Below are 23134 nucleotides of genomic sequence, written 5' to 3'. Positions count from 1 at the left end.
TATTTTGGATTACCTATTAGTGGAGTACTTTGTGATTGTTGTACTTTATTAAAAATGATATCTACCTGTCGTGTGTCGAAAGAGTTGGTTTTTGCAATTTGTTTTAAGATGGTCATTTCCTTTTTGATCTCATTAGCATCTAGCGGTAATTTTAGTATTCGGTGTATCATAGACTTAAAAAATGCTTTTTTATATTTGTCAGGATGACATGATGTGGCATTAATAATAACATCAGTGGTTGTAGGTTTCCTGTATATGGTGAATAAATGTTTCCCATTGTTATTAGTTATAGTGAGATCTAGGTAGTTAATAGATTTTCGATTTTCATGCTCAACTGTAAATAAGCTGTTGACATACTAACTATCTGTTAATCAGACATTTAAATGAATCAATTTTATGTTATTAGTGTATTTCCTACTTTTATACTTTGACGATGGCGTCATATTATGAACGCTGATTGGCAGTTGTGAAGTAGTGTGACAGGAAGTAGGCGGAGCCTCTGCATATTTAAGCTCGTGATCAGCACTCATAACCATCAGTTGACTGTATAGCAGCGAGGAGAGCTCCGCCTACCATCCTAAGGGAGCCATGGGTATAATTAATTTTATTACCTTGTTAAATTTTGACATCATTAGACACTTTCATTTTATTTAAAGATTGGTATCTGGTATTTCTTAAAATTTATCCACAGGTCTGATGATGGTTTTGTAGAAAGAACCGAAACCGGTTACCTATATCATTAAAACATACATGATGTGATCAAGACTGAACTTTAGTCAAAATATCTCAAAAACCAGCTTAGCTGGAGAGCACACCGTGTTCTGATCAACAGGAGACTTTTTCACTCTTAGTTGATTACCAAACGATAATCTTAATATTCTTTCTGTGTGATCGATGATACCACGACGTTTAGAAATGAGACTCGAATCCAAAAATTGAGCAATTTTCACAGCTTCGACAACCTTTTGTAATTGTTCTGACCGTTAATTCCACTAGGTCAAACTCCTTTGCCAAATTACAAATTTTAATTTTTGCATCAAAGTCTTTTGATTATATTAATTTATATTAATTTTACATTCCAAAGGTACTGATTTTCTTTTCTTGTTTGAGGCACGTGAATCAGTTCTGCTTCGTTTTAATGACATAGATAGAATGCATCAGTCAAGCCAGATCCTTGGATAAAACGATTCCTCAAGAAACACGTTCGAACCTCTCGTAAGCCGGGTTTATTTCGTAAAACGGGGTAACATAGGTCGGGTATTACTGCATTAGCGTAAGACTGGCGATAAATAAATGGACAGATTTTTACATGTTTAGAGACACCATAAAGATCTATGACGAATGTGAATTACTGAGCTTTTACGTAAGTTGCATATGAGGTAGAGACTTCAAAGACTGGTCTGTTGCCGCGGAGAGTGGAGCGCCGTGGTTGCTGCCTACATACTGTACTTGTCGCGACACCGTTGCAACTTCGGATCTTAAACGTCAAATGCCAGCGAATTATACTATAGTCAGCGACAAGAGCACTACTGACTATTTCCGACGCTCGCATACTTAATCTGAGTCATAATGGCAGACGCGCGTATGATGGTGCGAAAGACATTAAAAAGTCAGCTCGCACGACACTGTTACTCGTAAAACTGGTAGCAACAATCTTTCAGAAAGAAAGTCTTCATTACGCAAAACCATGCTGTAAGAATTGTGTGTGGTGCTCACCCACGATCATCTTGTAGACATCTGTTTAAAGAGTTGGGCATTCTGATTACTGCTTCACACTATATTTATTCCCTCAGGAAGTTTGTTGTAAATAATACAGTATAGCTCAAAAGGAACAGTGATGTACCTAATTACAGTACCAGAAGGAAAAATGACCATTACTCCACAGTTAGACTGTCTTTAGCACAAAAAGGGGTGCACAATGCTACAACAAAAATTTTTGATACTTATCCACTGACATGAAGTGTCTGACAGACAGCAAAGTAAAATTTGAAAACAAATTGAGGAAGCTTCTCCCCGAACACTCCTTCTATTCCGTAGAAAAATTTATATTACTGTGATGTGTAAAAGGTGGGAGGAAAGGGGGGGGGGGGAAGAATTACTAACCCTCATCTGTATATCTTTTTCCATTTTGTAATTAAAAAATAGAAAATAACGTAGAAATGTCCAGACTGTAACTATATGTACAAAGTAATTTGCGATGTGAATGTAAAATGACTCGTTCCACATCATTACGATCTATCGTGCAAAATGAATCATGGAGCCGGCCGATGTTGCCGAGCGGTTGTAGGCGCTTCAGTCCTGAACCGCACGACCGCTATTGTCGCAGGTTCGAATCCTGCTTCGGGCATGGATGTGTGTGATGTCCTTAGATTAGTTAGGTTTAAGTAGTTCTAAGTTCTAGGGGACTGATGACCTCAGATGTTAAGTCTCATAGTGCTAAGAGTCTTTATTTATTATTTTTTTTTTTGAATCATGGAACATGCAGCTGACTTACTAACTAAAATTAATGAGCACTACTCAAAGGAGACAAACAATTACACTTTATTTCTACACAGAAGCACGTAAGAAACGACTGAGCCGAAAGCTGTTTATAAACTAGGTTCTGCTACTGCTGCTGTCTACAACTCACTGGTCAATGACCACATAATTACTAATAGAGGGTTACCAGATAAAATTATAATTGAAGGCCAAACTATCCGAGAAAAAACCAAACCTTCCTAAAAGAGCCAAACTCATTTTTTTCATATTTACCTCACCAAAAAATTTCCAGATCAAAGACATCTCCGCTGGGCAACAGTAGAACATATATATTCTCAAGAGAGAAGTTCGGCATTTCTGGAACTTAAGCGAAGCTTTGCGACATCTCTTTGTGATTAGGAATCGTGACCTGATGCTCACAATAGTGTCAAGAAGATTTAGATTTTATCTTAATAGAGTGAAAAACAGAAAACATTCTCTGGACTACAACATTGCTGTCGGAGGTATCAAGCAAGTATAGACAAACGTCGATTCTTCTGATTATGTGACCGTATTGCCAATGTGTAAAAATTTCCGACTTTTGGGCCACTGTTGCAAAGTATCAGATAGCAAAAACACCCTGAGGAAGGCCATTTGCAATGTGGCCGAAACGTCGGGGAATTTTACACATTGACGGTGGACACATACAGAGAAGAATTTTATTGATTGTAACAACAGCCGCGGAAGCGTACACTTAAGCTCTTTAAATCCTTGATGTTGAAGAAAATCCATGCAGTGTTTTTCGGAATCCCAAAGACAGCTTCATCGTTCCAGTTAACAAACAGCAATTTCTATATTGTTCTTCATTTATGCTGACTGTGTAACCAGCGAGGTGGATAAATGATAACTCGAAAGATATGGACCTTTGAATTCTCTTTAAAATTATATCAGGATTTAATTTCGACAAATTTTCAAAAATTTCCCATGCCAATGAAAATCCCTACGTGTCATGAAGAGTTTCCTCTTGCATAGACATACACCTCTCAACTCAGTTCTTTGTGAGCCACAATACTGTTCCATTTCTGAAAGAAACAATTACATTCCGTCCGAAATTTGACTCCAAAATTTAACTAGAAGAATTTTCTTCTTCTGTCCATTGATATCAAATAGTTCGTTCTGTGCGTTCTTGTGGTGTCCGATCACCTGTTGGTGCAGCTAATGGTGGCCTCCTTTTGCTAACTGAACAAGACTATTCAGCCTTCCAAATTCCTGTACAGCACAAACAACAAATAATTTTTACAGTCAGATGTCATTTCCTCCATCAGTCTCAGTTGGATTTGGCTATTTCGTCACACTGAAATACGCTTTTATTTCTTCTCTGTTCACCAAAGTATTGAACGCAGCGTTCCCAAACACAAGCCATCGAATTGTGAAAGGTTTGTCAAAGGCCTATTCGATTTGGCTCAAATTCTATAGCAGCATTCATGACACTAAATAGTTCTTTATTCGTTCCTAGTTCACTACGACAAAACCATTTGACAGACAGAGAAGTAACATTTGAATGATGCTAACTTGCTTATTGCATGTTGAATGCTTTGGACTAGTGAATGACAGACATATTTGAATTGCACACAAGACTGAGACTCGGCTTTCAGCCTCGACCAGATAGAGTTACCGCAACCAGTCGTGTTTGATACACCTTCTGACATAACACCCACGCAGCTTCCGAAGTTCTGCTCATAGTTTTTGATTTCCTCTTCTATAAAGAAGAAATTGATATCTATTATATCCTTTCTCACCACAATCAGACGTAGAAGCGCATTCAAAATGCCCTTCGACCTCTCACTTAAAACCCCCATGGGGCCTGCAGCCCTTTTTTGGTTATGTGCGTGGCGCCCACGAGGCCCCGAGGTGTTGCAGCCCTTCTTCTCTTCCAGGTTTCATTCCCTTCCTCATATCCACTCCTTCCGTTTATTCCCTCGGTTACACTGTTCGTTTTCCATCTTGTGTTTCGTGTTTCCATTCTTCCCTTTTTTTCGGCTTTGGGTTTGACTTAAATTCTGTTTTCGTTGTGTGAGCCATTTTGGAAAGAACTCCCTCTCTCCCGTCGCGTCTCCCACGTCAGTTCCTGTCGCCCCTCCTCCCCCCCCCCCTTTTCTGGGACTCCTGACAACAAAGATCAGCCTTCTGGTATGTGAGCTGTCTACATCTGCATCTACATCGATACTACGCAACGTACCGAACGGTGCGTGGAGGAGTGTACCGTGTACCACTACCAGTCATTTCCTTCCCTGTTCCACTCGCAAATAGATCGTGGGGAAAATGACTGTCTGTATGCCTCAGTATGAGCCCTAATTTCTCGTATCTTATCTTCGTTGTCCTTACGCGCAGTGTATGTTGGCGGCTGTAGAAATGTTGCTTCAAATGCCGGTTCTCTAAATTTTGTCAACAGAGTTTCTCGAAAAGAACATCGTCTTCCCTCCAGGGATTCCCATTTGAGTTCCTGAAGCATCTCTGTAACACTTACGTGTTGTTCGAACCTACCGGTAACAAATCTAGCAGCGCGGCTCTGAATTGCTTCGATTTCTTCCTTCAATCTGACGTGGTATGGATCACAAACACTCGAGCAACACTCAAGAATAGGTCGCTTATATGCGGTCTCCTTTACAGGTGAACCTGTCTTCCCTAAAATTCTCCTAATAAACCGAAGTCGACTATTCATCCTCCCTATGACAGTTCTCACATGCTCGCTCCATCTCATATAGCTTTGCAACGAGGCCTACGAAAAAGACAGGTTGCGGCACATTCGTCACGAAGGAAGGCCTGAGCTCGCTCGCTCGCTCGGCTCAGCAGACAAACTATGTTTCTGCTTAAATTAACTCGTAAATAGGTGTGTACGTATAAATGAGAAATGCATCTTCTACTGGAATCCGCTATTATGGAGTCTTACTGTTATTAATCTGCCGGCCGCGATGGCCCAGCGGTTCTAGGCGCTACAGTCTGGAACCGCGCGACCGCTACGGTCGCAGGTTCGAATCCTGCCTCGGGCATGGATGTGTGTGATGTCCTTAGGTTAGTTAGGTTTAAGTAGTTCTAAGTGCTAGGGGACTGATGACCTCAGAAGTTAAGTCCCATAGTGCACAGATCCATTTTTTTTGTTATTAATCCTACAATGACCGGAAGTTCATAGGCCTGTAATTTGTTACAGCTGTACTGGGGTACAATAAAATTACAATCATGCCAAAATGATTATATCCTGTGATATCATGCATGATATGAGGACTGTTAAGCAGAAGATACGAAATGCTATAAACAAGCACTGAACTTTAAATTAAATTTTGTTGTAATACTGGTAATCAATATGTCTTCATAATGCCAGATTCCAATAGAAGATGCAATTCTAGTTAGTACTTAAACACCCAGATGCTAGTTAACAGGTTTAGAAACGCATTTTGTCTGTAGCTGAGCGAGCGAGCGTGTTCAGGCCTACCGTCGTAACGTACGCGCCGCGGTCTTTGCAACGTTACACCCAGATATTTAAACGACTTGACTGTGCCAAACAAGACTCTAGTAATATTGTATCCGAACAGTACAGGTTTGTTCTTCCTACTCATCCGCATTAACTTACATTTTTGCACATTTAGGGCTAGCTGCCGTTCATCACCAACTGGAAATTTTGGCTAAGTCGTCTTGTGTCTTCCCACAGTCACACAACTTCGACACCTTACCGTACTCCACGGCATCATCAGCAAACAACCGCAGATTGCTGCCCACCCTGTCCGGCAAATCTTTTATGTGTATGGAGAACAACAGCGGTCCTATCACACTTCCCTGGGGCACTCCTGACGACACCCTTGTCTCTGATATACATTCGCCGTCCTACTGGGTTCTATTATTTAATAAGTCTTCGAGCCACTCACATATCTGCGAACTTATTCCATTGCTCGTACCTTTCTTAACTTCCTGCAGTGGGGCACCGTGTCAAATGCTTTCCGGAAATCTAGAAGTATGGAATCTGCCTGTTGCCCTTCATCCATAGTTCGCAGTGTATCATCTGAGGAAAGGGCAAGCTGAGTTTCGCACGAGCAATGCTTCCTAAGACCATCTCAAGAGCTGGCCGAGGTGGCCGAGCGATTCTAGGCGCTACAGTCTGGAACCGCGCGACCGCTACGGTCGCAGGTTCAAATCCTGCCTAGAAGTTAAGTCCCATAGTGCTCAGAGCTATTTCAACCATCTCAAGAAAATTTATTGTATGCGAACTGAGAATATGTTCAAAGATTCTGCAGCAGACAGAAGTTACAGATATCGGTCTGTAATTTTGCGGTTCCGTTTTGTTACCCTTCTCGTATACTGGAGTCACCTGCGCCCTTTTTGCAGTCGCGTGGGACTTTGTGCTGGGCGAGTGTTTCACGATAAATGCAAGCAAGGTAAGGGGCCAATGCCGTAGAGTACTCTTTGTGAAATCGAACTGGGATTCCATCCGGACCTGGTGATTTATTTACTTTCAAATCTTTCAGTTGTTTCTTTGCGCCGGGAGTGCATATTACAACGTCGTCCGTACGGGAGTCCGTCCGACGGTCAAATGTCGGTATGTTGTACGACTCTCCTATGTGAACGAATTCTTGAACGTAAAATTTAAAACTACTGTTTTCGTTTTCAACTGCCACACCAGACTTGTCAACAAGGGACTAAATGGAAGCCTTAGACCCGCTTAGCGATTTGATATAAGACCAGAATTTCCTCGGGTGCTCTGCCAGATCTTTTACTGAGATGTGATAGGGGTAGTTGTATGCTCTGCGCATAGATCTTCTCACAGACGCCCGAATCTCATCTAACATTCGCTTGTCGTCATTTGTGCGTTGCCCTTTGAACCGAGAGTGCAACAGCCTCTGCTTCCTCAACATCCTCCGAATTTCGTTATTAAACCATCGTGGGTCTTTTCCATCATTTACCCACTTGTTAGGCACATAACTCTCCAGACCATGATTTGCAATCTGCTTAAACTTGGCCCATAATTATTCTTCACCCATATCACTGGAACTAAGTGATGGCAATTCGCCGTCTAAATGAGATATTAGTAATTGCTTGTATGCTCTATCTAGCAGAAACACTCTCCTAGCCTTCTTGACTGATTTATTAACTTTCGTAATCTAGATTGTTATAATGACAACATGATCGCTAATCCCCGTTTTTATAATGACATTGCCGATAAGGTCCGGTCTATTTGTAGGTACAAGGTCTGTCACCGCCTTGTGTGTGTCTAGAAGTGGTTACTCATCTTTTTGGGGTATCGAAACTCCAGGCAGGTGGCCCTTGCCGCTGCAGGGTGGCGCCTCCGGGGTGAGCACCTGATCAGAGTGGCTGGTAGCAGGGTGAACGCTGCACATGAAGCGTGCTAAGCTCCGTACTTTTGGCCACTCTTCCACAGCCATCTCTTCAGACAGGAACGGTTATCTCTCTGCCGCTGCTTTTGCTTCCTCGGCCTTCTCTCTCTGGCCACTCCCTGGGAGGAAGGGCAGGCCCACTGGCTTGGGGCGAAACCCTTTCCCCGTTTCTTGATTTGTTCTTGGAAAGACGTGGAGACTTTCGCCGCTACCAAACCTCTTGTTTTTGTAGAACATCTCGAAGTTAAGTTTGGCGATGTTGACTCACTTAGTAAGATGTGATCTGGTGGCCTACTGATTAAAACCTCTTCTGCCAATCGATCAGCTTCCCTTCGTGCTTGTGAGTGCTTAGGAGACGTCCCAGTGGAGCATTACTCCTCACTAGTCCTTAAATATGACCCAGGGCAATATTTTCTACTGGGGCTCTGACGAGGAACCCCATTCTAATCTGGAGTGGAGCGGCGTTTGTTACGTCTGGCAAGTACAGAGGTCTCCTCAGGACAATCATTTTGATACCAGCACTTTCATTCTGGCCTTTGAGGGTTACCCTTCTGGAAAAAGTCAAAGTTATGTTTACTATTGTGATGTGAGGCCCTATATCCCACGTCCTGTGTATCTCCATTTGGGTCACATCTTTGCGATGTGAGACAAATCCTATTAGTGGCGACTGTAGCTGCCCTCTGCATGTGTGGAGTCCTTGCACCCGATGACCCAAGTGCATGAACAGTTCTGGCGCAAATTCTCCTCGCTTCGTAGATTTCCAGATCTACAAAAAGGAAAGGAAGATTAAGGAATACAAGGCAGTCGACCGTCTATCCAACTTTGAGGCTCAACAGAAATCTGACTGTCTCCACCTGGTATCTTTAACGTCAGTCTTTGCTTTTGTTGGGTCCTTTCCTCCTCCTCCTCCTCCTCCTCCTTTCTTACATCTATCCTGCCCCCCTACCCTTTCGTCCTCTGTGGCGGTTCCTGTTCCCTCTGCTCACAGAACCTCGGCTGGAGAAGGAACCCTCTGCTCTGGCACCCACTGGGGATCAGGCTCCCTCTGGGAATATCCCTTCCTGGCGTCTCCAGGACACGTTGTGTGGGTTTCAAGGCTACTTGTTCTCTTTCAGATGCTGATACTGTTGTGACTTGCTCTATTCCTGACCACACCACCTCTCGCCCTCCAAACGAGAAGTAGATGCGTAAGTCCTGGGATGAGACACCCCCCGACATCCCATGGGGTGTTGCCCCCTCCCTGTAAATCAAGGTCCAATCAGACATTCATGGATGTCACTCCATCCTTACCATTGATGGTCACTGAATCGGCACAATGACCAATTATGGCCCAATCGATGGCCATCCGTTCTCTTGTAGTATTCTCCTCCAATGGAACTATAATGGTTACTGTCGTCACCTTCTGGAATTGCAGTCACTTCTTTCTTTCTACTCAGTAACTTGTGTTGTATTGCAGGGATCTCGTTTTGTGGATACTGATTCACCAACTCGTTTCCAAGACCTCTGTCAGAACCAGGTCAGCCCCATGCGAGCCTCTGTTGGTGGCTGTATGTTGATCTACAGGGACACGGTTAGTTCCTCTTCATACTGCGCTGGAAACAGTAGCTGTTTGGATCCATTTGGACTCTGTGGTGATGATATGCTGTGTTTATCTCCCCACAGAGTGGCTTCCTACACTTCTTGTTCTTCTTGCCCTCCTTCCACTGTTCCCTCCTCCCTTCCTCCTCCTTTGGGATTTTAACACCCATAACCCTCTGTGGGATGGTAATGTGACCACTGACTGGGGCAGGATTGTTGAAGACCTGCTGGCAGGGGTTGATATCGGCTTCCTCAATATGGGAGTCCCCACATACTTTAGTGTGGCACATGGCACTTTCTCGACAATTGATCTTTTCATCTGCAGCCTTGCATTCCTCGCCTATATTCAACGGGGAGTTCATGACGATTTGTGCAGCAGAGATCATTTTCCAGTCATCTTATCTTTTCTTCAGCATCACTTGCCTGGACACCATCCAAAGTGGGCCTTTACTTATGTGGATTTTGATGCCTTTTCCTTGGCTGCCATCCCAACCGCTCCACCCCACGACAGCATTGGTGAGTCTATATGGAGTTTGACTGACATGATCCTTTTGGCAGCTGCTTCACTGATTCCTTCTTTCTCTTGTTCTGCCAGAAGGAAGTCTGTCCTGTAGTGGACCCTGAAATTGCTGCAGCTATTGAAGACCACTGTCATGCCCTCAAATGCTACCAAGAGCATCCATCTCTTGACCACCTCCTGGCCTTTAAATGGCTTCATGCTTGGGCTTGTTATGTTCTGAAATGCCAGAAATGGACTTGTTGGGAATGATACGCCACTGCCATAGGGCCACACACTCCCTCTTTGCAGGTATGGGCAAAGATCGGGCGCATTTTTGGCTGCTGTCCTTTTAGTGTCCCAGGAATTTCCATGAGTAGTGTTATCCTCACTAGCCAGGACTCAGTGTCAGTCCACTATCCGCCCACGTTCCATCTTTTCAAACATTATCTGGAACTACTCCCCTTTATCTTTCCTTCCTAACCATCTGGAGCCTTATAAAGCCCCATTTAGCAAATGTGAATTTGCTAACTCCCTTGCTGTCTGCCCCGACATGGCTCTTGAGCCATTTCAGCACTTATTGATGGCTAGCAAACGTCATATATTTGCCCTTTTCAACATTTTCTGGAGAGTGTTGGAATTATCTTCCCATTGGCTAGAAAGCATCGTTATTCCAGCTTTGAAATCAGGTAAACCAACTCTTCAGATGGACAGCTATCATCTGATCATTTTAACCAGTGTCATCTGTAAGTTACTTGAATGTTTGCTGAGTTGAAGGCTGTGTTGGGTTCTTGAATCCTGCGAAACTTTGGCTCAGATCCAGGATGGTTTTCGAAAAGGCCACTCTACTGCAGATAATTTAGTCCACCTGGAGTCTGCTATCCAAACGTCTTTTGCCTGGTGTCAACATCTCGTTGCAGTCTTTCTCAATCTGCATAAAACTTATGATACCACATGGTGCCACCAAATCCTTGCCACCTTACATGAGTGGGGTCTCTGGGCCTGCTTCCGATTTTTATCTTGAACTTTCTTTCATGTCACACTGTTCAGGTACAGATCGGCACCTCCCATGGCAACTCCTACCTGCAGGAGACTGGGGTTCCACAGCAGTCTGTTTTTAGTGTCCCTCAATTTTTAGAGGCTATCAGTGGTCTGGTGGCGGCTGCAGGGCATATGATGACCCCCTCTTTGTATACTGACATTTTTGCATTTATTTTTGTTCATCTGTGATGGTTGTTGTTGAAAGCAGACTGCAGGGAGGAATACACCGAGTGCAATCTTGGGCTATCACTCATGGCTTCCATTTCTCTGCTACCAATACCCTCGCTGTGCATTTCTATCAACGCTGTATGGTCCAGTCTCATTTGGATCTGCACCTTGATGGCCAGTCCCTCAATGTGGTGGACTGTCATTTTTTTGTGGGCCTCGTCTTTGATGCCAAGTTGACATGGGTTCCCCATCTTCGTCAACTAAAGCCATCATGATGCTTCCACCTCAATGCTCTTTGATGCATTTGCAACACCAAATGGTGTGTGGACCACTCTACTCTAATACAGTTCTACTCAGCATTGTTGTTGTCCCTTCTAGACTACAGGACTATGGGAGTCTCGCATACAGCCCCAGAATCATTTTCAATGTTACAGATGCAGGACCTGATACACCATTATGCGGTACAACTGCCAACTGGTGCCCCTCAGATAAACTCCATGATCAGCCTTCTAGCAGGGGCAGGGGTTCCACCATTGTGGGTTCTGCACCAACAACTGTTGATTGTTTGTTTGTTATGCATCTGCTGCTCTCCTGAGCACCAAAACTACCTTCCCCTCTTCCAGATATGGACATCCACCATCTGCAATGGTAGCCCTAGTCTGGATTTAAAGCTCCATCTGCACTGGGTCCCTTTTATCTGAACTCTAGCTTTTGCCTGTACCACTTCTTCTCTGGGCCCGCTCATGTACACTCTGCTGCATACCCTGTACACAACTGTGTCTTGACCTATCACAAGGTCCAAAAGACTCAACTCATCCTGAGGCCGTCCACTGCCAATTCTTCTACATTCTTGGTGCATTGCATATTGTGATTCAGAAGTAGTCTATACTGATGGCTCAGTGGTCGCTGGTCACGTTAGCTTTGCTTATGTTCATGCAGGATGCAATGAACTCCAATCCTTGCTGGATGGGTGCAGTGTTTTCAATGTGTAGATGGTAGCCATCTCTTGAGCCCTTGGGCATATTTGTTCCTACACTAGTGAGTCCTGCCTCATCTGCAGGGTCTCTTTGAGCAGTTTACAAGCTCTTGACCAGAGCTACTCTCGCCATCCCTTGGTCCTGACTGTACAGGGCTCCCTTTTTGCCATCGAACAATGTGGACACTTGGTGGTCTTTGTCTGGACCCCAGTCATGGCGGGATCCCAGGGAATGAACGTACTGACAGGCCTACCAAATTGGCTTCCGGCAAGCCACCTCTTGAGATCAGTATTCCAGAACTGGACCTTCAGTCGGTGTTATGCTCTCAGATTCTAGGGATTTGAAATACGAAATGGTGTACTCTTGACTTTGTCGAACAAAATTCTAGCAATAAAGAAACGAACAAATTTGTGAAGGTCATGCATGCGGGCCTCTTGCAAGGACTTCTTCATCCTCTGCAGGCTCCACATCGGCTGTACTTGCCTGCCCCATGGTCATCTCCTCTGTCGCAAGGATGCCCCCCCCCCCCCCCCCTCTGTGTTGTTGTTATGCCTGTTCGATGGTGATTCACATTTTGCTGGACTGTCTTAACATAGTTTCTTATTCCAAAGGTCTTCAGTGAGATTACTAATCCGCCCCCGGTAGCTGAGTGGATAAAAAAACTGAGTGGAAGGGTCAACAAACGAACTTGAACGGATGTCATTGTGATGTCCGCAACGACCAGACACAGAGATAAAAAAAATTGTCAATAATGCTAAGGGTCCGGGTTCGATTCCCGGCTAGGTCGGAGATTTTCTCCGCTCAGGACTGGGTGTTGTGTTCTCCTAATCATCATCATTTCATCCCCATCGACGCGCAAGTTGCCGAAGTGGCGTCAAATCGAAAGACTTGCACCCGGCGAACGGTGTATCCGATGCGAGGCCCTAGTGACACGACATTTTTTTTACAGTGAGATTGCTTTTGGTGCAGATGAAATGTCATTTTTTTTAATCGACGAAGTGCGTTTCATTCTATCATACGAACTTTAATGAATTACAGTGTGTTCCCATGGTCATGATCTATGGTAATTTCAATCAGTTGGTCTACAATGCAAAGAACACAGTGACAGGGATGTAGGCAATATGTAGCTCTGCCGGATTATCATCTTACCACTGAAATTTCTTTGCCTCTAGTTCCATGTGAAATTTTGATGGAATATTTTCTTTGCGCTTTTTTGATTGTTAATGATGTAAAAGATTGCTACTGTTAGGTATACTGTTGCAGTGGCATAAGTTGCAGTATGTTGCAGTCGACCCGTCGTTAGATTTTTTTAATCAATAAATACCATTATTTTCATTTCCTGCTTTACTTGTGACTCCACCACACAGCTGTGTTATAGATAAAAAATGTGAAATTTCATCTCAGCATTGTAAATTGTTTTGCACAAACACTTGCACAACGCTTGCAAGATGAAAGCAGAGCTGACCATTTGCAGTATAGTCGACAGGACCGATTGCGGACCTCTGGTACAGAGCCTAGTGAAGGGTCTGAATCAGAGGCTCAGAAGGTTCTGCAACAGTGTAGGCTGCAGATTCCTCGACTTGCGCCAAAGGGTGGGTGGGTTTCGGGTTCCTCTGAATAGGTCAGGTGTCCACTATGCGCAGGAGGCGGCTACACAGGTAGCAGGGGCTGTGTGGCGTGGACTGGGCGGTTTTTTTTAGGTTAGAGGGTCTCGGGAAAACACTAGAAGGGCTTCAGTCACAAAGGGTGCAGGCCGAACACAGGAAGAACGTAGATACAGGACTCATTGGTATAACAGTTGTAAATTCTCGTAGCTGTGTTGGGAAAGTACCAGAGCTCCAAGCGCTAATAGAAAACACTGATGGTCAAATCTTTGAAAGCTGGCTAAAGCCGAATATAAGCTCAGCCGAAATTTTTGTGAAGAACCTAACGGGTGGCGTGTTTGTTGCTGTTAGAAGTACTTTAACTTGTCGCGAAATAGAAGTAGATTAGTGTTAGTGGAGTTAGTGTGGGTGGATGTCATTGTTGGCAACGGGATAAAATAATGATTGGATCCTTTTACCGACCTCCCAATTCAGATGATACAGTTGCTGAAAGGTTTAAAGAAAACTTGAGTTTGATTTCAAACACGTACCCGACTCATACGATTATAGTTGGTGGTGACTTTAATTTACCCTCGATATGTTGGCGATATTACATGTTTAATTCCGGAGGTACGCATAAAATATCATCCGAAATTGTGCTAAACGCATTCTCTGAAAATTATTTCGAGCAGTTGTGCATTTTCAACTTCTCGCGGCGGAATAAATAGTCCATTAAATTTCGGGCATGCAGCCGCGCAAATAAAATTTCCTCCACTGATATTTCGGCCGCGTATCGTCTGGGCATCCTCAGAGTGAGTCACAAGCCTGACGACAAGATTTTTTTTGTTTATTGTAATTTTAAAACCTTTACAGAAAGGTAGGCCGGCAGCAGCTATCTATGCCGCTCTTCGGTCTCAGAAAAAACGAACATGAAACAGGAAGACGTGCAAACAAACATACATGGAGGATAAAAACAGGAGGCATACATATTAAAATAAATGAAGGCGTTCAAGGACGCTCTGTTATATAAAAACGTTCAGCACTGTACACAACGGAGACACACAGTTTCCCACGTGAACGGAAGAGCACTGAAGGAGAAACACTAACTGACGGGAAGACAAACACTAGCGACGATCTCCAGCGCACTAAAAACATACTGTGCACACGAAAAAGCCAGGGGCCTGCCAGAGGAAAGAGGTGATGGTAGGAGGGAGTGGGTGGGGGAAGATGCCAGTGCGAGAGAAGAAGGGAGGGGGAGGGTAGAGGGTGGTGTGGAAGCCCAGGGTGGGGGAGGGAGGGAGGAGGGAGAGAAGGGAAAGTGGGTGTGCTGGAGGAAAAACACAGGAAGAGGAAGGGGAGGATCAAAGCTGGTAGGAGGGCTAGATGGAGAGGACGAGAGCATCATCAGGGAGTGGGAGTTGGCGGAAGCCACCCTGGGCAAGGGTATGGAGTGTGGAAAGCTGGAGAGTGGGTGGGATGGAGATGTACAGGTGCGGCAGTGGATGGGGGTGGGAAAGGATGGGAGAGACAAACGGGTGAGGGGATCAAGTTTAAGGGAGGTGTAAAGGATCTGTATCCGTTCAAGGAAGAGGAGGAGGTGTGGGAAAGGAATTAAGTCGTAGAGGATCCGCATGGGGGAAGGGAGGCGGATGCGATAGGCGAGACGGAGCGCATGGTGTTCCAGGATTTGAAGGGACTTGTAGAAGGTAGGAGGGGCAAAGATCCATGTGGGATGGGCATAACAGAGGATGTGGCGGATGAGGGATTTATAGGTGTGGAGGATTGTGGAGGGGTCCAGACCCCATGTGCGGCCAGAAAGGAGCTTGAGGAGGCGGAGTCGGGAGTGTGCCTTGGCTTGGATCGTCCGGAGATGGGGGCTCCAGGAGAGACGACGGTCAAGAGTGACGCCAAGATACTTGAGGATGGGGGTGAGGTTAATAGGACAGCCATATACGGCGAGGTAAAAATCAAGGAGGCGGAAGGAAGGGGTGGTTTTGCCTACAATGATCGCCTGGGTTTTGGAAGGATTGACCTTGAGCTGTCACTGGTTACACCAAGTGGTGAACCAATGAAGATGGGCTTGGAGAAGGTGCAGGGAGCGTTGCAGGGTGGGGGCGAGGGCAAGGAAGGCGGTGTCATCGAAGTATTGGAGAAGGTGTAAGGGGGGTGAAGGCGGTGGCATGTCCGCCGTGTAAAGAAGGTGGAGAAGAGGGGAGAGGACGGAACCCTGGGGCACAACAGCGGAGAGGTGGAAGGTGTAGGAATCCGTGTTATGGATGGTGACATAGGAAGGACGGTGAGAAAGGAAGGAGGCGATCAGACGGACGTAGTTAAGAGGAAGGGCGAAGGTTTGGAGCTTGAAGAAGAGACCGGAATGCCAGACACGGTCGTAGGCGCGCTCAAGATCGAGAGAGACGAAGATGGCGGAGCGACGGGAATTTAACTGTTCGGTGAGGTGGTGAGTGAGCTGAAGGAGAAGGTCATCGGTAGAGAAGGACGGCCGAAAGCCACATTGGGTAGAGGGAAGGAGGCGCTACTGGTGGATGCGTCGGGTGAGGATGGAGACGACAAGCTGCCAAGCACGACCTTATATGCTCCACCGCGGCGGTACTGCGCATGCGGATTTTTTAAATCTTTCCATCACTGTAATTCATGGAATGTCCTGTATCAATCCAACGTTCGGGCTCAGCTGACTTGTCTGGCTGTAATAAGCGTGTGTATCTTCGATGCTCCACACATCTCTCATGAACGGTGCGCGTTGTTTGACCTATGTACGACTTCTCACAATTTCCGCATGGAATCTGATATACACCCGCTTTACAAAGCTGTAAATCGACCTTCCCAGAGCCGAGTAAAGCTGCAATCTTCGTGGGGGGCCGGAAGATCACGTTAACACAGTGTTTCTCAAGAATACGGCCTATATTCGGGGAAAGAGCACCCACATAGGGCGAAAACGCGCTAGATCTGAAGGAATTACTATCTTCTTCCCCATCACATACCTGTATTCTAGGTTTTGCACTGAATGCTCTACGAATTTGTTGCAGAGAAAATCCATTCGATTTAAAAATGCTCTTGAGGTATGTGAGCTCTTCTTGCAAATTGTCTTTATCGGATGTACAGTGCGCCCTATGCCCTAAGGTCTTAAGGACACTTATGGTCTGTGAAGGGTGGTGGCAGCTACTGGCATGAAGATATAGATTTGTGTGTGCTGCTTTCTGATACATGGCATGTACTAATGTCCCATCAACTTTACGGCGAACGACAACATCCAAAAAAGGGGAGACATCCGTCTTTTTCTATTTCTGTAGTAAATTTGATGCTAGCATGGATGGAATTCAAATGCTCAAGAAATCGATGTAATTCATCCATCCCGTGCAACCATACCACAAATGTGTCGTCCACGTACCTCCAGAAGACCGTTGGTTTAAAACTTGCTGAGTCCAGGGCCTTGTCCTCGAAGTCTTCCATGAATAAATTAGCTACCAGAGGAGAGAGGGGGGATTCCCATAGCAACGCCATCAATCTGCTCATAAAATTCACCATTAATGTGAACAGAGATAATGGCTTTAATTTGGACAAAGCATGGAATCCGGCTCTTGGGGTAATTAAACTGCAGAGAAGTCGTCATGGTGTCACCGCCGCCGATCATACATCGATAAGCGAATCGAATGTCTGTACCCGCATGTGTAAGCGTATTTCTTTGCCACCGACCAGCATCTGTGATCCGCATGCGCAGTACCGCCGCGGTGGAGCATATAAGGCCACGCTTGGCATCTTGTCGTCAGTCCTGTCACTCACTCTGAGGATGACCGGACCATACGTGGCCGAAATATAAGTGGAGGAAATTTTATTTGCGCGGCTGCATGCCCGAAATTTGATGAACGATTTCGAACAGTTAGTTCATGAGGCCACGCGAATAGTAAGCGGTTGCGAAAACACACTTGACCTCTTAGCAGCAAATAATCCTGAGTTAATAACGAGCCTCAAAACCGATACAGGGATTAGTGAACGCAGGGTTGTCGTAGCGAGATTGCATATTGTAATCCCCAAATCCTCCAAAAATAAATGAAAAATATACCTATTCAAAAAAGCAGATAAAAATTCACTTGACGCCTTCCTGAGAAACAATCTGCGCTCATTCCAAATATATAATATAAGTGTAGACCAGATGTGGCTTGAATTCAAAGAAATAGTTTCGGCAGCAATTGAGAGATTTATACCAAATAAATTAACAAACTACGGAGCTGATCCTCCTTGGTACACAAAACGGGTCAGAACACTGTTGCAGAAACAACGAAACAAACATGCCAAATTTTAACGGACGCAAAATCCCCCAAGATTGGTGATCTTTTACAGAAGCTCAAAATTTAGCGCAGACTTCAATGCGAGATGCTTATAACAGTTTCCACATCGAAACTTTGTCTCGAAACCTGGCAGAAAATCCAAAGAGATTCTGGTCGTATGTGAAGTATGTTAGCGGCAAGAAACAATCAATGCCTTCTCTGCGCGATAACAATGGAGATACTATCGAAGACAGTGCGCCAAAGCAGAGTTACTAAACACAGAGTTTCGAAATGCCTTCACAACATAAGATGAAGTAAGTATTCCAGAATTCGAATCGAGAACAGTTGCTAACGTGAGTAACGTAAAAGTAAATACCCTCGGAGTAGTGAAGCAACTTAAATCACTTAATAAAAGCAAGTCTTCTGGTCCAGACTGTATACCAGTTAGGTTCCTTTCGAAGTATGCTGATGCATTAGCTCCATACTTAACAATCATATACAACCGTTTGCTCGACAAAAGATCCGTACCCAAAGACTGGAAAGGCCAACAAATTCAGATTATTCTTTTTTGCCGGAAAGAGACCAGTATGGTGACCCTGTTACTGGCTGTTCATAACGGTCACAAATTCAGACAGAAAGAAGCGAGAGTGGCGCTTACGCCAAAGTACTCCAAAGTTAGCTGACACAACACTAAAATGCGTAAAATGCTCAAGCAATTGCAGAAATTAATAAATATTACAGACAGTCACAGTTCATTTTTACGAAGATATAGGAAAAAATGTCTACTCTGAACCCTGTATGCAAGCTAAGTACTATTGGCTTGCAATAGAAATACAGTCAAAGTGTTCTTAGACATGTCATGATAAAATCTGACCAACACTCAAGTGTCAGCTCACTGGTCAATTACTAGATCGCTAGAGGGGCCACGTTGAAGAGTCTTAACTTCGTCCACTCTGCAACATGCTGTAAAATTTAGATCAAGTGAGTTGGCTATAACTACTAAATCTGTGCTCAGGAAGCCACCATATGGTGTGTGCTGAAGGAAGGAAGCCACCATGTGGTGTACATTGTTATCTCTCCACTACACTGATCTAATGGTGAATGGTGCGAAGGAAGAATGGTTGTTGAAAAATCTCCGTACTAGTTCAAATCCCTCGTGCTTTTATTGCCTTTGCGCAAAATATTTGTAGATGGAAGCAATGTATTAGAGTGCAAAACGCCTCTCTTGTACCATCTACACTGTAGTTTTAATTTGGTGAACATATCTTATTCAAGAGCTGCAGGTGACAAATTCATTGCCAGACTTTTATATCTACATTGGGGTGTACTCTGCTAGCCATCATATGGTGTGTGTCACGTACCTCTCCTTATTTTTATTCCATTTATGAAAAGTATGCAAGAAGAATGTCGATACCACTCTTCATGCAACCAGGTAAATATAATTTTCCACTAGTGGTCATTCTCTGAGATTACATTGTACAAAGTAACGTGTTTCTTGACTCCTATTGTGAAGTAGGTTGTCTCAGATGCATAATACCTTCTTTGTAGAATCTATTGCTGGTGCTCTCGCTATGATTAAACAAAATCATGACAACTGTTTTTGGCATACAGACCAGTTATTTCGCATATTTGAACTAGCATCTATCAGATAACCCAACAGGTGTAGTGGTTTTTAGTATATTTGGCGATTAAAATTGTTTTTGAATTCCTGGGAAACATTTATTGATCTCAGTTTTGTATCTGCGCAATGATGACGTACTTATGATTACCAAGACTGAAGCAGTTTTGAAAAAGAGTATTAAGTACTTCATCCATCATTTTATCATATTCCATTTCATTACCACTTTCCTCTACCCCTGTCCTCCTCCATCCTCTCTCTCCATCTCTCCCCCTTCCCTTCTGCTCTCCATCCCCTCACCAATCCAAATGTATGGTAACTGATAGTAGTACCGAATGTATCTGCATTGGAAACTGTTTATGATATTAAAATATGTTTATGTGTTAACATGTTCAAAAGCTGAATTAGACATGTGGCATTAGTCTTCATTATTGTCTCATACTTTCCCACCTTATTGGCTTATATATGTTGATTTAGTGCTAAAACGATTTCCTTTGTCAAAAATGCTGATTGTATTTGTAACTGCATTCTAACAAGTCTATGTTTTGTTTGCAGCGTTGCTGAAGAATATGAACAAGATGGGCCAGTTGAACACGAAAAGCTTGTTGAGCCGACTGAAAAAGACAAGCAGCATCAACAGGTCAAGTCAATAGAAAAAGAGAAGGTAGCTGAGCAGGATAACCAGAATGAAGAGCAAGAGAATATGGAATTTGAGCAGGAAATGGCATTTGAACATGAAATGGCATTTGAACCTGACATTGCATTTGAGCATGACATTGCATTTGAACACGACATTGCATTTGAACATGATATTGCATTTGAACATGACATTGCAGTTGAACCTGACATTGCAGTTGAACGTGACACTGCAGTTGCGCAGGAAATTGCAGCTGAAAAGCAAACTGAAGTTCAAAAGAAAATCGAAGTTGAAAAGGAAATTGAAGCTAAACAGAAAATTGCAGTTGATCATGAAATTGCAGTTGAACAGGAAGTTGAAGTTGAACAGGAAGTTGAAGTTGAACAGGACTTTATAGTTGAACAGGAGGTTGAAGTTGAACGGGAAGTTGAAATGGAACAGGATGTTGTAACTGAACAGGATGTTGAAGTCGGACAAGAAGTTGAAGTTGGACAGGAAGTTGAAGTTGGGCAGGAATTTGGAGTTGGACAGGAATTTGGAGTTGGAGAGGAATTTGGAGTTGGAGAGGAATTGGGAGTTGGAGAGGAATTGGGAGTTGGAGATGATTTGGGAGTTGGAGATGATTTGGGAGTTGGAGATGAATTGGGAGTTGGAGAGGAATTGGGAGTTGGAGAGGAATTGGGAGTTGGAGAGGAATTGGGAGTTGGAGATGAATTGGGAGTTGGAGAGGAATTGGGAGTTGGAGAGGAATTTGGAGTTGGAGAAGAATTCGGAGTTGGAGAGGAATTTGGAGTTGGAGAGGAATTCGGAGTTGGAGAGGAATTCGGAGTTGGAGAGGGATTTGGAGTTGGAGAGGAATTCGGAGTTGGAGAGGAATTTGGAGAGGAATTTGAATTTGGAGTTGGAAAGGAATTAGGAGAGGAATTTGGGGTTGGAGAGGTATTTGGAATTGGACAGGAGTTTGGAGTTGGACAAGAAGATGGAGTTGAAAAGGAAGTAGGAGTTGGACAGGAAGTAGGAGTTGAACAGCAAGTTGGAGTCGAACGGCAAGTTGGAGTCGAACAGGAAGTTGGAGTCGAACAGGAAGTTGGAATCGAGCGGGAAGTCGGAGTCGAGCAGGAAGTCGGAGTCGAGCAGGAAGTTGCAGTCGAACAGGAAGTTGCAGTCGAACGGGACGTTGCAGCCGAACAGGAAGTTGCAGTTGAACAGGAAGTTACAGTTGAACAACAAAAACAAGTTGAACAGCAAAAACAAGTTGAACAGAACAGCATACCACTACCTTTCGAATGTATGCATGGATCAGATGGGAACTGTGTGAAGTGCAGAGCTCTAGCTGCATTTTTGAAGCATCCAATTGATCCAAAACGTGACAGAATTGTTTTTGTAGTACCTAGGGAGCTTAATCCAGTTGTTGGTAGAGCAACAGTATGTCACAGGGCAATTTTCCGCAATTCAAGGTTGGTAGTTATGAATAAAACTGTGATCTTATTTTGTACTCAGCTAAAAAATATTGTATTGCTGCCATCCCAAGCTGCCTAAACTGCACAATTAAGACATCACGGTTTCAGTTACCTTACAAGTTTAGTTTTTATTGTTTCTCTGGTGGTTGTTAGTCTGTTCCTTAATAGTCACATATATGAATTTTGTTAAATGTTCAAACAAATTTGCAGTGCTTACCTTATGTAACGTTGATTGGGCACTGATATGCTAAAGAAATATGCAGAATACATGTCCTTGATTCCTGTTTGTTCCTAACATTTCTCTAAAAGTAAGACCATATCTGCTGGAGATGGGTAATGTTCACTTCCTGTAGATAGTCCAGCCACATGTTTGGGAACCAGTTATATAATGGTTAATTCCCTTGTTCGCTGGATAAAAATGACAAATTCAAATTAAAAGTAAACTAATTAAATATTAACTAGCTACTTGTACTTCAGTGTAGTAGTTACAATGAAATTTGTAAATGTATGATTGCATTAGCAGCAGTTTTGATACTTTTCAACATGTTTTTCCTCACTTTTAATACTTCGTCTGAGAAATTGTGGCTCATAATTTCTTTCTTTCCATCAGTGCTTCCTTCTGTTTCGTGAGATGTTCATTATTCTTTTCCTGGGTGCCTTTAATTATTTCAATTACATATTTTGCACTTACAGTACAAACAGTTGGCTCTAAGTTCAAATTTCTGTGTTTTATTTTTTTAAATTAGCTATTAGTTTAACATTTCAGTTAAATGCAAATCTGCATAGTGAGACTGGAAGCAGATGAACTTAATTCTTGATTTAATGGGATCTAACCTCTCAGTGAACTACTGCGTCATTCTTTTAGTTATTGTCATCAACTGCTGGGCTAGTGCTCTTTTAACATCATACTAACGAAAACAATTTTACACTAAATGAGATATGTAGCACAGATGTTATAACATCATGTCCACATCTGGGAGGAATAGGTTCAAATCTTCAGCCATGGTTTTTCCAAATTCATTAAGCTGAATGCTAGAACCATTCCATTTGTTTATCATTGTACTACCATAGTTGGAGTTTTGTTGCCAGTGGTATGTCACACTGTTATCTTCCTTCCTTTTTAGGAGATTAACTTCAAATACTACACTGTTTTTGAATGTAAGAATCAGACAGATAATCCCAAATAGCTTAAACTAGAAGAATTGCAACCAGATCATTATGTAAAGCCACGTACAGAGTAACACATTACCTTTTGTGTTCATTCTCTTTGTCAGTAATGCTATTGCTAATTACGCTATATTTTCTCTTGATGTAAATTTATTGTACTGCTCTATTAATTTATTTTCAAGTTACAAGGGGTAACATATTTTAGAAACAAACCTTGGACACTTATCAAGTACTTTAGTAACTAAATATGGTCATTTAAAAAAAACGTGTTTTTACAAAATTTAG

The 23134-nt window shown here is 43.4% G+C and overlaps 1 protein-coding gene across 1 annotated transcript in view; it reads left to right on the top strand.

Annotated features, from left to right (window-relative positions):
• LOC126470648 (uncharacterized) overlaps window positions 1-23134 on the top strand; it is a 189650-nt gene that overhangs the window by 113424 nt on the left and 53092 nt on the right. The window contains exon 2 of the mRNA XM_050098630.1: window positions 20141-21679. Coding sequence (XP_049954587.1) covers window positions 20141-21679 — 1539 coding nt within the window. The remainder of the gene's footprint in view (window positions 1-20140; window positions 21680-23134) is intronic.

This window comes from Schistocerca serialis, chromosome 3 (genome assembly GCF_023864345.2).
Source record: "Schistocerca serialis cubense isolate TAMUIC-IGC-003099 chromosome 3, iqSchSeri2.2, whole genome shotgun sequence".
Classification (NCBI taxonomy): Eukaryota; Metazoa; Arthropoda; class Insecta; order Orthoptera; family Acrididae; genus Schistocerca; species Schistocerca serialis.
Note: the sequence above shows the minus strand (reverse complement) of the source record. Positions and strands in the feature narration are given on the sequence as shown.